The 17158-nt window shown below is 41.9% G+C and overlaps 1 protein-coding gene across 5 annotated transcripts in view; it reads left to right on the top strand.

Moving 5' to 3' along the window:
* QTRT1 (queuine tRNA-ribosyltransferase catalytic subunit 1) overlaps positions 1–16236 on the top strand; it is a 43336-nt gene extending 27100 nt beyond the window's left edge. Inside the window, exons 5-11 of one of the 5 annotated variants that reach the window (XM_081934239.1) lie at positions 1956–2071; positions 3511–3649; positions 3748–3823; positions 4018–4127; positions 4909–4993; positions 5145–5208; positions 14896–16236. In XM_081934239.1, the coding sequence (XP_081790365.1) occupies positions 1956–2071; positions 3511–3649; positions 3748–3823; positions 4018–4127; positions 4909–4993; positions 5145–5208; positions 14896–14933 (628 nt within the window). In that variant the 3' untranslated portion in view covers positions 14934–16236. Of the gene's footprint in view, positions 1–1955; positions 2072–3510; positions 3650–3747; positions 3824–4017; positions 4128–4908; positions 4994–5144; positions 5209–11963; positions 12060–14895 lie in introns of those variants that run through there. The other 4 variants (XM_081934237.1, XM_081934240.1, XM_081934238.1 and 1 more) reach the window with 4 other exon arrangements.
* The last annotated feature ends 922 nt before the right edge of the window (positions 16237–17158 follow it).

The following is a 17158-nucleotide window of genomic DNA, read 5'->3' as shown; positions in this document are numbered from 1 at the left end:
AATCATACACGTTCCCTTCATTTTGTTTTTAAGCATATACGTTTTTCTGAAATGACTTCAGAAAAAACTCATCAGTTGCAAAATGTTGAGAGACAATCTTTGGATTTCTGTGGAATCAAACAAATTAGGAAAATCATGCAGTGCATGGCTTCAGGAATTCTTTCAAGTTTCTTGATTGGTAGTAGCCATAAGAAGCACCTATATTTTCTTCGGTGATATGAAATTACATGTTGCATCTCTATGTGGGTTTTTGCTGCCTCTTTGAGCTTCTCTTGTACATTCTTGTGTGTATGTGTGCATGGAAGAGTACAAGACAGCTGCATACATTCAGTCATATCACCAGATGAGCTTAGAATGGAGGAGTTAGTAACTCTTACCAAGGGCCTCTCCCACTGAGGGCATTGTGGGATTATTTTTTCTGGAAAATTGGATTTGACTCATTTTCAAATTCAAACTTTGTTTTGCTGACACTAAATTTTATACAGGTTTGTTCAAGTTTTGGAGAGCTATCCTGATGACAGCACTAAGCCCCTTTATGTAATTTATTTCCAACATTCTACGTATTGTGTTGGAAAGAATAAAACACCTGAAAAAAGAAATAAATAGTAAGTGCAAAATTACCATTCAAAGTTAGGAGAAAGTCATAGTTTCCTCTTTTTCCAACAAGATAGCTTGGTTCCATTCCCATTAGCAATGTAACAGTCTCTGAGAACCCCTTCATAAAAATTACAAAAAATATAAAAACTTCATAATATAATTCATTTTTAACCCACACAGTCCATGTTTTACAACATTTACAGCAACAGCAAAGCAGCAAGTTGGCAGCTGAGTTGCAACTCAGTCACTTTTGATAGCAAAATTGGTGGCATATAAATTTAATAAATAATAAAACGTACATTCCCAAAATTTGTGCTAAAATTGTGCAATGCTCAAAGTTCAAAAATGTGTGTGTGCTTTTTTTTTCAACCATGCAGAACCCTTAGCAATTTCTTGTGGGACTCCAGTTCAGAAAGGCTGAATTGACCTACATGCTATAGGACATATATGTTGTAGTATAGGACAGTATTGAAAAGGTTATTCCTACATGTTTAGATCCCTTATAATAAATAGAATAGATGGGTAGCCCATGGATCATGTGTGGCATTTTTTATGACCTACATAACATGTTTCCCCAAAAATAAGACCTACCCAAAAAATAAGACCTCTGTCCATCCATCCATCCATATCTCGTTCACTTTCCCTTCCCTCTTTCTCCCTTCCCTCCCTCCCTCTTTCTTTCTTTCTCTATCTTTCTTTTTTCTTTCTCCCTTCCCACCCTCTTTCTTTCTTTTTCTTTTTTTCTTTCTTATCTCCCTTGTCTCTCTCTCTCTCTCTCTCTTTCTTTCTTTCTCTGTCTCCCTTTGGATGAAGCTGGCATACTTACCACCCCTCCAACTGCTTCCTGCTCTTTATCAGGGAGCACAATCAGGTACAGGGGAGTTTCCACCCCTTCTCCCTTTCCTTCACCTAAGGAGCGTTTGACTTTCCTAAAGCCATTTGGTTTCTGCCCTTCTCTCAAACCCCATGCATCAACGCTACAATTGAGCATATGGTGCTGGCATTGGCAGCTAGGCGATAACTAAACAATAACTAATTTGAAAACAACCTGGCATTAGTCCACAAAAATATATTAAAGCACAGTATTCTAGTTATTGGATAAATAAAATCATGCTAGCTTTATCTATTTCCTTTCAACTTCTTTATAAATGTAAATTTATAAAGGCAAAGAAATCTCAATACTTTCAAAATGTTATTGAATATGAAACTTCATCTACAGCAACAGCATTCAAATCAAAGAGTTAAATAAAATCTATTTAAATAAATTGCTATAAAGCACCCAGTTGCAAATTTGATTGAATTTAAGTTCTATAATTAGAATGAAATAACAATTGCAATTAATAAAATGTTTGTCGCAGGTCTATTCGCTGGTTGGACAGATGTATTGCAGCACACAGCAAACCTCACCAGCAGAATTTATTTGCTATTATTCAGGGTGGGCTGGATCCTACCTTCCGAAACAAATGTCTGGAAGGTAAGGTCACTTTTATTTCAAAACTGGTCAATTCCAGCTCTTTTAAACTGCCACTATGTCAGAACATGCTACAAGGGAATTGGGATGACCTAAAAGTTTCATCTGTGATTCTGATTGTGATACAGGCTAAACCAGGGGTCCTCAAAATTTTTAAACAGAGGGCCAATTCACGATCCCTCAGACTGTTGGGGATCCAGACCTGCTGTGTGGGCATGGCTAGGTGGTCATGTGACTGGGTGGGCATGGTCAATTTAGCAGTCCATTTTGCCTTTGTCCTTCCTTTGCTGTACTTGCTCAGCCCAAGGCATCTATTTATTTAATAAGACCCCCCCCTCCCCGAAGGGAAAAAGAGCACAAAGTTTCTTGCCACTTGCCTAACTTTATTACAACAGCCGCTTCAGGTTCCTTAAAATAGGCCATTAAAAAAAGAATAAAACAAACAGGATTTCCCTCTCCTTTTTTTGGGTGGGAGGCAAGGGATTCAGCCCAAGGGCTGGGCCTCCTTAGAGAGGCAAAGGAGCAGGTTTATGTCTACTCCAGAACCTGGAAACAGGCACCCCCCCTCCCCCAGCAGCAACCTTTTGCTTACTTGGGACTGTTCAGTCGCTAAACAAATGGCCCTAAATTGAGGATTTAGTGAGAAGAAGGGAACAAGGGCTGGTGGAAGGGAGTGTGTGGCATCCCTGTGAACAGCGGCAGTTATTTTGGAGGGCGGAGGAAGTGGTGGGTCTGGTTGGCGGATAGCAAAAAAGAAAAAGCCGGGAAGCGTAGGAAGGTGTACAACATGTACATTTCCCCCTCCCAAAAAAAAGTCTAGTCTCTCTTAATTTCTGGAAAGCACTGGCGAGAGCCAGTTTCTGTGTGTGCATGTGTGCTCACGAGTGTAAATTTGCAAGCTTTTCCTTGCAAGAAGCAGAGTTCAGATCAGGCTGGCCCTGCCCCTTCTCATCTTCTTTGGGGAAGAGCCAGGGAGGGTTCTGATGACACTGTCTCCAGTGTGCTCTCCTCCCTCCCCACACACATCAGTCTACCCGCCGCCCTGGCCACTTAGCGGGGTTTGGAAAATCCTGCAGGCTCCCCAAAAGTAATACATTTCTTGTTGCTTGAAACTTGAAGACTCAAGGCAGCCCTTTGTGACTAAAGAAAAGGGCGAGGGCTGGAGCAGGGGCAATGAGGGCAGCGCATCCAGGCACACAAGGAGTGGCTGGGAGGGGTGGGGGGAGGGGCTATATCACTACTGTGCATGGGCCAGATACATTGCGTCAGTGAGCTGTAGTTTGAGGTCCCCTGGCTAAACTCTGAAGCTTTTCAATTATCTTCTGGCCATTTGTTTGCCAAAACGGTTTGTAAAACTTATAACAATATATAGATAATACGTTTTAGATACACTAGTGTCCTTCATCTGTCTCTTTTTCTTTCCACCCCCTACCACCTGCTAGAGATGACTAAACGAGATGTGCCAGGTTTTGCTATTGGAGGTCTGAGTGGTGGTGAGGCCAAAGATCATTTCTGGAGGATGGTAGCCCTCAGCACAAAACATCTCCCAAGGAACAAGCCTCGCTACCTTATGGGAGTTGGGTAGGAACAAACAAACCGTGTTATTAAATGGGATAAGGATAGCCACATTTTGCAGTTCCTCACCTGATGCATGTTTCTTATCTTTGTTCTGCTCAAAGTTATGCTACTGATCTGGTGGTGTGTGTAGCCTTGGGCTGTGACATGTTTGACTGTGTCTATCCCACAAGGACAGCAGTAAGTACACCTGGGAGGAAATGGAGTGGCAAGTTGAATGCAGTTTCACCAGTTGATTAAAGAAACAGATTGGCATTGAAAGACTGTAAAGGGGGGGGGGGATTTTGTAGGGATTTGAAATACCCACCCCCTAGGGAACCAGTGTTGTTTTCAGTGGTATCTCTGAAATATGTGGGCCTTTTTTTCATTTCCAGCGCTTTGGTTCAGCTTTAGTCCCTTGGGGCTCCCTACAGCTGAAGAACAAGCAATATGCCAAGGATTTTGGGCCCATTGATGAAAACTGTACTTGCCCTACCTGCCAGAGGTTTGTGTGCTTGGGTTGGAGTGGATTTTTAAACAAATAGGAATGGCAAAAAAGATCTCAATTAAATTAAAGGAAAAATTAAATTCAGATCTTGATTTAGTCACAAAACTCAATATATAATCTTTATCAGCTACATGTGCTTTCTCAAACCAATTGATCTCAGTGATGTGAGGTTAAAATGACGTGACATCTTTCTGAATGGAATAAAAATGCAATAAAACATTTAGTTTAGAATTGTCTTCAGTTTGACAATTCCAGCTGCATCTTAAATTTTATTTGACCTCTATGCTACACAACAATCTGCATTCTTCTTTTATTGAGTTAATGCAAGCTACTGCAGGCTACTTCAGCTGACTGCTAGCTCCAGTTCAGCAGTTCAAATCTCATCGGCTCTAGCTTGACTCAGCCTTCCATCCTTCTGAGGTGGGTAAAATGAGGATCCAGATTGTTGGGGGCAATATGCTGACGGCTTTAAGTAAACCGCTTAAAGAGGGCTGTAAAAACACTATGAAGCGGTATATAAATCTAAGTGCTATTATTGCTATTGCTAATGGCCACAGGAGTGCATCTGGATTCTCCATGGATTGTAAAAGTACTGATATCTGAATTGTCTGATATAACTTCACTCAGCTGATACTAGGTCTAATTTTGTGTATTTTATCTTGTATTATAAAAAACAAAAACATTTCCCCTTATTCTCTAGCTCTTGATGTATCAAGAGTCTTCCATAAACCTCGGGTTACAAGAGGATCAATCTCCTTGTTTATTTTTGTCTTAACAGATATAGTCGAGCTTTCTTGAATGCTCTTTATCCTATTGATTCAGCTGCCAAGCACCACATTACCATCCATAATATTGCGTACCAGGTCAGTCATAAAACATCTGCTAAATGGGCAGCAGAATAGCTAATGCAGTTCATAGTAGGGACATGTGGCATATGGGCTGTGAAATAGGGATAAGAAAATGGGTGCAATAGGTGAGCTCAGGTGGTTCAGTCGTTAGAATGCTGTATTGCAGGCTGACACTATCCACTGCCAGGAGTTCAATCTTGACCAGCTCAAAGTTGACTCATCCTTCCAAGGTCAGTAAAATGAGGATTGTTGGGAGTTATATGCTGACTCGGTAAATCACTTAGAGAGTGCTATAAAGCACTATGAAGCAGTATATAAGTGCTAACTTTGCTTTTCTATCTTTTACCATAACTTTTATCAAAGTGAGCAGAAAGCTTTTTTCTCTTGCTCACTTTTAAAATTCTATATTTTCTCTTAAGTTCCATGACATCTGCCTATGCAATCATAATCAAAATTTTCTTAATTAAATGTGGGAAGTTCAATTTAGTTATGTTTTCTTACTTTTTTCCTTATCTAATCCTTTGTTTTGTTTATTCTTTTCCATCCTTTGCCAATCATTGTTTACAATGAAAGGGAATGTATAGTATATTATGCAAAATTTTAACAGTTTATAAAATTTATTATGTACATGCTGTAATTAGGCTTACACATTATAGTAAGCTGGGATTTGCTTACTGTTAAGAAACTATAGTAAGCTGGGATTTGCTTATTGTTAAGAAACTACCTCATGGGAAATGTAGGCAGAGACTGCCTTATGGGAAATGTAGTTCCGTGACATGTGATCACATCTGTTTATGATTGGCCACTGGGGCATCTTGCCCACATGCAAAGTTTATAGCTGGGCAGTTTAAATGCTTTTGTGAACCGGAATAGTAGCGTTCTACATTTCCGCTCAGCATGGGAATAAAATCATCATCTTTTTACACTACATGATGGGACAGATCATGGAAAGTCAGAAGTATCTTAACACTGAACTTCGCTATTAAGAATGCCTGATAATAAACTTGATCTGAAAGAGATTCCTAAGCATGAAGTTAACTGCATGCCCCAAGCAAGCCTGCAACGCTTGAGGCAGAACACTAGATGTCTGGATTTGTACAACACACCAAGCCATAAGCCACAGTGTATAAACAACAATAGTTAAATTAATACATGTCTATGGAGATTCTCAGTCATCCAGGTCACGGTTGTCCCAAAAGTACTTTTTAAAGAGGCAACTGTACTTTCTGGTTTTTTCTTTGAATATGTTTTGCTTCTTATCCAAGAAGCTTCTTCAGCTCTCACTGGATGGTGGAGAACCTCCAGGTGACCTTAACGACTCACTTTGTGTGTTTTTTTTAAAGAATTTTATTGGTTTTTGAACATTTATGGGGAAAGGTAAAAAGGGTACAAAGAAAATTTTGGCAGCTCCCGTGCTAGTGGTAGAAATCCCCCCAAATCTCACAATTTTTGCAATGTTAAAAACAACATATAAAAGATAAGCATAAACAGAATCTTGTTTTACATTATATCAACCATATGTTCAATCATCTCTTTGTCACTTTCTAGTATATCAACAATTACCATAGTATTTCAAATACATTTATTTTTGTGACCTGAGCCTTTTCGATATTGCTCCCTCCTCCCTGTCCCCAGATGGAGCCACAGCCCACCCTCCTTCATATCTTGCACATTACTACCTTTTTCATCACCTCCCCTATTTTCGTCCTCTAGGAGAGAACTATGTTTTTTAATGAAGGCTTAAGCCTCCTCCACTGTATTAATTCTAATTCTGTTTCCCTCCCAAAAAATCAACATTCCCTCTGGCAATAACCATCTAAACCAAACTTCTTTATTATATAATTTCTTTGATAAGGAGGAATACTTCCTCCTTTTTCCCTTATTTTTTTCGGAATTTGCTTAAGAATGGTAATTTCTTTATCTTTATATTTTAATGGTCCCTCCCTTTGGGCCCCTAGCACCTCATCCCTCGTGGTCCTCCTAAGAAACTTAACATGTACCTCCCTTGGAACATTGTGCATATGCTGAATTAATCCTGTAAACCAGATCCATATCCTACCACAACTGTTCTTTATTTCTCTTAATATAATCTGCTAAAATTGTACTCATAATATCCTTAAGATCTTCATTTTCTGTCTCTGGTAGGTTCTGGAATCTGAGAAAAAAGGACATTCTTTCAAGTTCTATTTTTGCCATAAAATTTTCCAATTCTAAATTTCCCTTCCGGACTGCCTTAACCTCCTCCCCCAATCCAGCTGCCCCCTCCACCAAAACCCCAATTCTTTGTTTATTGTCTGTTAAATGTTGTTGTACAGCTCTGAGTTCATATTTAACATCTGTCACCTCTTTTTTCAACTCATTTTGACCCCTCATAATTTCCTGAAACATTTGGTTAACAGATAGTTCTTTTGAGCTCTCTCCAGTCCCTTCTTGTTGTAACAATGAAGTAATCTTTGTCTGCTGCATGCTTGGACTGGAGGTGGCAGAGGCAGGAGCTGAGAATGACTTGCCCATTGGAGGTTTTTTTGGGCCCCATTTATCTGCGCTCAGAGGTGATAAGTCTTTTACAAAAAGAATGGCGTCAGTGGAGCGCGCAGCTGTGTCGGTCCCAGGCGGCAGGCAAATCCAAAAGTAAAAAGTTAGTTCTCCTTCACAGTTCCAAGGCATGAAGGTACACCAGAAAGAGGAAAAGTCAAATAGTCAGAATTAATCAGGAAGACCACGTAACAGGAGAGGTCCAGAGCGCCTTCAGAGGGGGTATTAAGACAATTACCAGAGATTTTTTTTCCCCGAAGGTAGTTTCAAAAGGCAGGCTTCATTTATAGGTACAAAAACAAAGACGGAGGGTCGCCATCTTGGCTCCTCCTTTCGCAGGGAAAAGAACGAGGAGTTCCATAAAGTTTTTTTCCTTTTAAGAAAACAGCTCAGCAGTCACCTCTTGCAGCTGTGATATCAATCATTCTCAGATAGTTAGTACAAGTGACAAGTCAGCCTTTATTCTCTCTCCATTCCAATATAGAGAGAGATAGTTCAAATGCCGCTTTGTCCGAGGGGGGGTAAAGAGAAGGAAACAACCCCCTCTAATCTTCCAGTTTCAAATGGATTGAACAGAAATTTACAACAGTCTGCTGCTTAACTGTTAGCGATGATTAAGGAGATTAGGGTGGATCTCTCCCCCCCCCCTGGCATTTCAGTCGCTCTTCTTTCGCTTAACTCTTTCCTCCCAGAGCCCATTCGGTGAAAGGGCAGACAGACCGTAGCTGCCTCATGCCCCCCCTCCGCTCCCTGGCTCCTGGGGCGAGGCTGAAAACACCCCCGCCGGCTGCCGCCAAGTCTGGGGGGTTCCAGCAAGCCGCCCTGCGGCAGAAGACCCCTCCAGGGCCCCCTGTGCTCCTGAACGGAGCCCAACAGGGAGACGAGCAGCGGACAACACATCCGTCACCTACAGGAACCAGAAGTGATCTCCCACGACTCACTTTGTTGTTGTTGTGAAGTTGTGTCCAACCCAATGTTTCTCCAGGTCTTCCTGTTCTCTCCCATCCTCTGGAGTTCATTTAAACTCATACCTACTGTTTCGGTGACTCCATCGAGCCACCTCATTCTCTGGCGTCCTCTCCTTTTTTTGCCCTCAATCTTTCCCAGCATTAGGCTCTTCTCCAGTGAGTCCTTCCTTCTCATTAGGTGGCCAAATATTTGAGTTTTAACTTCAGGATCTGGCCTTCTAAAGAGCAGTCAGGATTGATCTTCTGTAGGACTAACCGGTTTGATCGCCTTGCAGTACAAGGGACTTGCAGGAATCTTCTCCAGCACCACAGTTCAAAAGCTTCAATTCTTTGGTGCTCAGCCTTTCTTATACTCCAACTTTCACAGCCATACATTGCAACTGGAAAAACCATAGCCTTGACTCTACGCACTTTTGTTGGGTGATGTCTCTGCTTTTTAGTATGCTGTCTAGATTTGTCATAGCTTTCCTGCCCAGGAGCAAGCGTCTTTTAATTTCTTGGCTGCAGTTCCCATCTGTGGTGATTTTGGAGCCCAGGAAAATAAAAGCTGTCACTACCTCAATTTCTTCCCCCTCTATTTGCCAGGAATTGAGAGAGCCGGATGCCATGATCTTAGTTTTCTTAATGTTGAGTTTCAAGCCAACTTTTGCACTCTCCTTCTTCACCGGCATCAAGAGGCTCCTTAGTTCCTCTTCACTTTCTGCCATTAGAGTGGTATCATCTGCATATCTGAGGTTGTTGATATTTCTCCTGGCAATCTTAATTCCAACTTTTGATTCGTCTACCCCCGCCTTTCTCATGATGTGCTCTGCATATAAGTTAAATAGGCAGGGCGATAGTATACAGCCTTGCCGGACTCCTTTCCCAATTTTGAACCAATCAGTGGTTCCATGTCCAGTTCTCACTGTTGCTTCTTGATCTGCATATAGGTTTCTCAAGATGGTCTGATACTCCCATCTCTTTAAGAACTTCCTACTATTTGTTGTGATCCACACAAACAGAGGCTTTAGCATAATCAATGAAGCAAAAGTAGATGTTTTTCTGGCATTCCCTAGCTTTCTCCATGATCTAGCGTACGTTGGCAATTTGATCTCAAGTTCCTCTGCCTCTTTGAAATCCTGCCTGTACTTCTGGTAGTTCTCAATCCACATACTGCTGGAGCCTAGCTTGTAGGATTTTGAGCATATCTTTACCAGCATGTGAAGAGTGCAATGGTATGGTAGTTTGAACATTCTTTGGCATTGCCCTTCTTTGGAATTGGAATGTAAACTGACCTTTTCCAATCCTGTGGCTACTGTTGAATTTTCCAAATTTGCTGGCAAATTGAGTGTTAGCATTTTTACTGCATCGTCTTTTAAGTTTTTGATTAGCTCAGCTGAAATACTGTCACCTCCACTAATTTTTTTGTTGCTCAGATTTTCTAAGGCCCATTTGACTTCACATTCTAGAATGTCTGGCTCGAGGTCAGTGACCACCCCATCTTGGTTATCAGGGACATTAAGCTCATTCTTGTATAGTTCTTCTGCATAATTTTGCCACCTCACCTTAAACTCTTCTGCCTCTGTTAGGTCCCCACCATTTTGGTCTTTTATCATGCCCACCTTTGCATGAAACGTTCCCTTCATATCTCCAATTTTCTTGACAAGATCTCTGGTCCTCCCTATTCTATTGTTTTCTTCTATTTCTTTGCACTGTTCATTTAAGAAGGCATTCTTATCTCTTCTAGCTATTCTCTGGAATTCTGCATTCAATTGGGTGTATCTTTCTCTTTCTCCCTTGCCTTTTCCTTCCCTTCTTTCCTCAGCTATTTGCAAAGCTTCCTCAGACAGCCATTTTGCTTTCTTGCATTTCTTTTTCTTTGGGATGGTTTTAGTTGCTACCTCTTGTACAATGTTGCAATCCCTCCGTAGTTCTTCAAGAACTCTATCAGATCTAATTCCTTAAATCTATTTGTCACCTCTACTGTATATTTACCAGGGATATGATTTAGTTCATACCCTGAGTGGCGTAGTGCTTTTCCCTACTTTCTTCAATTTAAGCCTAAATTTTGCAACAAGAAGCTCATGATCTGAGCCACAGTCAGCTCCTGGTCTTGTTTTTACTGATTGTATAGAGCTTCTCCATCTTTGGCTGCAGAGTACGTAGTCAATCTGATTTCTGTGTTGACCGTCTGGTGATGTCCATGTGTAGAGTAGTCTCTTGGGTTGTTGGAAAAGTGTGTTTCCTATGACCATCGTATTCTCTTGACAAAATTATATCAGCCTGTGTCCTGCTTCATTTTGTACTCCAAGGCCAAACTTGCCTGTTATTCCGATTATCTTTTGGCTTCTTACTTTAGCATTCCAATCCCCCATGATGATAAGGACATTACTTGTTGGTGTTAATTCTATAAGGTGCTGTAGGTCCTCATAGAACCGGTCAATTTCATCCTCTTCAGTGGTTGGGGCCTAGACTTGGATTTCTGTGAGGTTGAATGGTTTGCCTTGGATTCAAATGAGATCATTCTGTCATTTTGGGGATTGTATCCTAGTATTGCTTTTCCTATTCTTTTATTGACTATGAAGGCTACTCCATTTCTTCTGAGGGATTCTTGCCCGCAGTAGTATACCTGATGGTCATCTGAATTATATTCACCCATTCCTGTCCATTTTAGTTCGCTGATTCCTAAGATGTCAATATTCAGTTTTGTCATCTCTTGTTTGACAACGTCTAGCTTGCCTTGATTCATGGATCTTACATTCCATCTTAGAAATATATAGAGTATAGATCTTTACAGTATCGGACTTTCCTTTCACCACCAGATACATCCACAGCTGAGCGTCCTTTCAGCTTTGGCCCAGCTGCTTCACTATTTCTGGCACTACTAGTACTAGCCCTCTGCTCTTCCCCAGTAGCATATTGGACACCTTCCGACCTGAGGGGATCATCTTCTGGCATCATATATTTTTGCCTTTTGGTACTGTCCATGGGGTTTTCATACCAAAGATACTGGAGTGGGTTGCCATTTCCTTCTCCAGTGGATCACATTTTGCTATGAGCTGTCCATCTTCAATGGCTGTGCAAGGCATAGCTCATAGCTTAATTGAGCTACACAAGCCCCTTTGCCACGACAAGGAAGTAATCCATGAAGGGGAACGACTCACTAAAAGAAGGCAAATGACCGTCTGTCTGCAAGGAGTATAAATCCTTCCATTCCTCCCCATCCAATCAGAGCTGAAGAAGCTTCTTGGATGAGAAGTGAAACATCTTCAAAGAAAAAACCAGAAAATCCTGTTGCCTCTTGAAAAAGTCCCTTTGGGACATTCATACAACATACAAACTCTGATCCAAACAAATTGTATCTATAAGCTAGTATGTGCCTGCTGGTAGAATATAAATCCTTGAGATGAGGTGCCTACCTTATAGTCTCACATAGGATTCTGCCGTATAAATCAGCAGTTTTGTTTGTATTATTAAGATAGATGATGTGATGTTCTCATCAGTTATGTAGAACTGGATCTGCTCGGAGGCTGAATCCTGTACTTGCCCTGGAAAGCAGGGGGAAATTAAGAAGCAAAAATTATCATCCTTATTTTTCTGTAAGAGAAGATGGAAACCATTACTCCCTATGTTCCCTTTCACGACAATGAATGCATAATATAGGATAAAGCAGGAAGCAATTACTCTGTATTTCATTTGAGATGGAGCAATTCATGTACTTTCACCATTAAGTCATGCTTTATTTATTTATAGTTATCCTTTATTATTTTTATAAAAACTCAAGGTGGTGAATATAAGATAATATTCCATCTTCCTATTTTCCCCACAACAGCAATCGTGGAGTGGATTAGACTAAGAGACGGTGACTTACCCTAAGTCACCCAGCTGACTTTCATACCTAAGGCGGGGCTAGAACTCAGAGTCTCCTGATTTCTAGTCTGGTAATTAACCACTAGACCAAACTGGCTCTGTAGAGATATAAGTCAGATGAATAGGCAGTAGCCAGGATGTTTCTTGCTAGAGAAAATGTGCTGTTGGGATGCTTCTTGAGCATTTCTTCTAGCAGTGATTCTCGGTTTCACTGGCTAGGGAATTCTGGGAACTGAAGTTCTCACACCTTAAAATTGCCAAGGTAATTATAGAATATGCCTTCTGTTTGCATTCTTCTCCTTCAGAGAGATTGCCCAATACATCCTGATACATACATTTGAGAATAGCACTGGATAACACAACATGAGTAGCCAGTGGTAACAGAGAAAGAGATTTCTCTAAAAACTATTGAAGATTTGAAGGATAGAGACATCAGATTAGGCAATAAGGGCTGTCCATATAAAGCAAATGATTCTTAGAGGCCTTTATCTATGCTCTACAATGGAGTTCCCCAACCTTTCTGGGGGGGCAGAGATCGACCCTGAGGCCACTCTCTTGTGGAGTGCCGCAGGGGTCGGTCCTCTCGCCCCTTCTGTTCAATACATATGTGAAGCCGCTGGGCGAGATCATCCATGGTTTTGGGGTTGAATACCATCTGTACGCTGACGACACTCAGCTGTACATTTCAACCCCGAGCAACCCCAACGAGGCTGTTGAAGTGATGTCCCGGTGTTTGGAAGCCGTCGGGGTCTGGATGGGGGACAACAGACTCAAACTCAACCCCTCCAAGACTGAGTGGCTGTGGCTACCGGCGCCTCGGTTCAGCCAGCTGACCCCATCGCTGGCCATAGGGGGCGAGCAATTGCCCCCTGTGGAACGGGCGCGCAATTTGGGCGTCCTCCTAGATGCCCGGCTGTCAATGGATGACCATGTGGCAGCCGTGGCAAGGGGGGCGTTCCACCAGGTTTGCCTGGTGCGCCAATTGCGCCCCCTTCTGGATCGGGATGCCCTACGCACAGTCACTCATGCGCTGGTGACGTCTCGCCTAGACTACTGTAACGCTCTCTACATGGGGCTTCCCTTGGGACGCGCCCGGAGACTGCAGCTAGTCCAGAACGCGGCCGCGCGGGTTGTCATGGGGAGCTCTAGATACTCCCATGTAACACCTCTCCTGCGCGAGCTGCACTGGCTACCTGTAGTTTTTCGGGTGCGTTTCAAGGTCCTGATTACCATCTTTAAAGCGCTCCATGGCACAGGACCTAGTTACTTGCGGGATCGCATCCTCCCACATACATCCCTGCGGCCAATCCGCTCTCACAGGGAGGGGCTTCTCCAGGTGCCGTCCACTAGGCAATGCCAGCGGGCGACGCCAAGGAGTAGGGCCTTCTCTGTGATGGGCCCAACCCTCTGGAATGACCTCCCCCCCGATATCAGAACCACCACAGACTTCCGCTCCTTCCGACAAAAATTGAAGACTCACCTGTTTCGATTAGCTGGCCTGGCATAATTATAATTGTGACAACTGTTACCTCCTGGAAACATATTCTTACCTGGTTATTTATAGGGTACGGTTTTAAATTTAACTGATTTTAGGGTTTTTAGAAGCAGATTTATATTCTTCCGTACAGTTCTTTTTAAATTTTTAACCTCCTCCCTATGTGTATTTATATCTGTATTTATATTTGTATTTGATACTTATTGTTTGTTGTGTGGACTGTACACCGCCCCGAGTCCTTTTCGGGAGAGGGGGCGGTCTAGAAATTCAAAGAAAATAAATAAAATAAAATAAATAAAAAATTGGCGGCTGGAGGAAAAGGGAGGGGCCGGCACCTTTACACCCGTATGTGCGAATGGGGCCGCAAGCGCGTGCACAACACTCACAACAATGCTAGCACAACTGGGGGTGTGCTTGGGCATGCATGCGCTGGTCATGCGGCATGGTGGCCATTAGGCCACGGACTACAGGTGGGGGATCCCTGCTCTAGTCTCTAACTTACCTATTGGATTGGTTTATTATTGTTTATTCTTCCCATTCAACATATTTCTTTCCGCTCTCACAGGGAGGGCCTTCTCCAGGTGCCGTCCACTAGGCAATGCCAGCGGGCGGCGCCAAGGAGTAGAGCCTTCTCTGTGATGGGCCCAACCCTCTGGAACGACCTCCCCCCCGACATTAGAACCACCTTGGACTTCCGCTCCTTCCGACAAAAATTGAAGACTCACCTGTTCCGATTAGCTGGCCTGGCATAATTATAAATGTTACATCTATGAACTCCTGGTAGTATACTCTCATCTGGTTATTTTAAGGGCAATGTTTTAATTTTAATTGTTTTTAGGGCTTTTAGCCCTATATTTATTCTTCTGTACAGTACTCTTAATTTTAACCTCCTCCACATATATTCGTATATTTATAGTTCTATTTATATTTGTATTTTATCTGTTATTTATTGTGTGGACTGTACACCGCCCCGAGTCCCTTTTTGGGAGAGGGGGCGGTTTAGAAATGCGAAGAATAAATAAATAAATAAATAAATAAATAAGTATAATACCTGTTTTTTTCCCCTCCAGATGAACTTGATGCATTCGATCCGCAAGAGTATAACTGACCAAAAGTTTCCACAGTTTGTTCAGAATTTCATGAAGACTATGTATGGGAACTCCAGCAGCTATCCCCAGTGGGCTATGGAGGCGCTGGCCTCAGTTGGAATTAATCTGGAGTGAAAGACATCAAGAAACACTCCATATCCCAGACTTCCCTTGGGTTTGGTTGCCCTTTCATGGCTGACTCAGCCTTGCTTTCCCGAACAATTACTTGGGTAGTGATAAAACTTGAAAACTTCTTTCCAAGGAGTTGTGAAGAAAAGTTGAGTTCCTTTCTCTGGTAATCTATCACAATGGTCTTGTCACAGTAGTTGGAGTTTATATTAAATATGTCTAGAAATTCTTTGGTGTATCTCTTTTGTAGTTCTAGCTGATATTTTAAACTTCTCGTTAAATTTTCTAAAATTAATTTATCCTGGCTAAATGGTTTGTTTGAATGTGTAAAATAACCTCAGTGCATACTGTTTAAAATTTATAAGCTTAACTTTGTATCATTGACCTTGGGCTGTTGTAAAAGCTTTATTTAATAACAAAGGGAAATATAGAAATAGAAGGAAGATAAAAATAAAGAGGAGAGATGAGTACATATGTAACAGCATGTCTGCCCTGATTTTTCTATTTACGGTTATTTCAGTAGAATCACTAGTTACATCTATGCTCCTTATCCCTGATCAACATTTCAGTTTTCTTCTTCCAGGGGAGGGGAAAAATATGAGGTTGGCATTGGTGAACAGCACTGAGATACATAGGTATCATTGTTACAGACAAGCAAGGAATTCACATGGAAAAATTGAAACTTGAAAAGGATTATTGCTGACATCAGATACCAAAAGCAGAATTCTCAGCTAGCATTGCCTCCTGCGTCCTTCTTGTCACCTCAGAAATGCTGGGCATATGGTATGCATATTCCTTCACTGAAATTGTTTTCAAGCTGGCTATCAGGCCATGAGCATGATTTGCACATAAGAGCCAGTGTCTTGTCTAAATGTCTTTGGTGCTTTACAGAAAATGGAGCCAGAGCTCTGCATCTATAGAAAATGAATTTTCAAGGGAAACTGAAATACATTTCTCACATGGACCCAAACAAACAGCCTGATACCACATCAGCTCATTACTACAACTCTCTCCACTGCTCTAAGAAATTGACTTGTAGCCCATGATATTATGCAGACAGGAGAAAGAAGTACGAGCATTTGACTCTTTATTTTACCAAAAAGTCTTGCATTTGCAATCCAGAATGTGAATTAATATCAGCAAAATGGTAGAGCATTGCAAAAGAGCAGTGTTTGTATTACAATGTTCCATTTGCCATCTTGCTACAACTAGTGTCTATAAATTTAATAAATTAATTAATTAATTAGTGGCACTAGTTCCTAATGGCTTCTTTACTGCAATAAATCATAATCAAAAGTTATTGAATCTTTTTATACTATATATTTATGCTAATTACAAGAAAAACAAAACAAACTAATACAAATTTAAAAGTTAAAAAACCTACCGAAAAGAAAAATATAAGAATATAGTGGGAAAATGTTGTTGTGGTTGTTATAGATTTAATCTTCAATTCGATTCATAGTCTGGGACTGGTAACAATTCAAATCTTAACAAAGGACCTCAGAACTGTTAAGGTAATAGATGTCACTTCCGGGATCAGACGACGACAGACGTGTTTGTCCGCCGCTCGTCTCCCCGGTGGGTCCCTTAGGGGACACAGGAGCCCTTGTAGGGGGTCCTGCCGAAGGGGGCTGGCTGAGGAACCCGCATGTGGCGGCAGCCAGCTGGGGTGCTTTTCGGCTTCGCCTAGGAGCTGGGGAGCAGGGGGGGGGGAGAGACAGCTTCGTGCTGCCCGCCCTCTCGTCGGATGGCTCCGGAGGCTAAAAGAAAAGTCGGAGAAGTGCAGCTGGAGACTGAAAGTGGGGATCCTGACCGATGCTCTTGGAGGACTTAGGAGAAAAGCAACAGTCACTTTGTGAGTCTTTTGTGTTTCTGTCCTTGAAGAGAGATTAGGGGGGGGTTACCATTCCCCCCCTCGGACTAAGAGGCTTTGAAAATGGACCCTCGGGAAGAGAGGTTAAAAGATTGATTTATTTGACTTAATTGAAAATGACTTTCACAATTGCTGGAAATGACTCTGAACTGTTGTTTTAAAACAAAAAACTTTTGACGACTTCTTTCCCTGCGAAGGGGAGGGCCAAGATGGCGCTCGCCCCTCTTTCTTTGTCTTTATGCA

The sequence above is a fragment of the Natrix helvetica genome (genome assembly GCF_964273705.1).
Source record: "Natrix helvetica genome assembly, chromosome: 1".
NCBI classification, from domain to species: Eukaryota; Metazoa; Chordata; class Lepidosauria; order Squamata; family Natricidae; genus Natrix; species Natrix helvetica.
The sequence above is the reverse complement of the archived record's forward strand: the minus strand, read 5'-3'. Positions and strand labels throughout refer to the sequence as shown.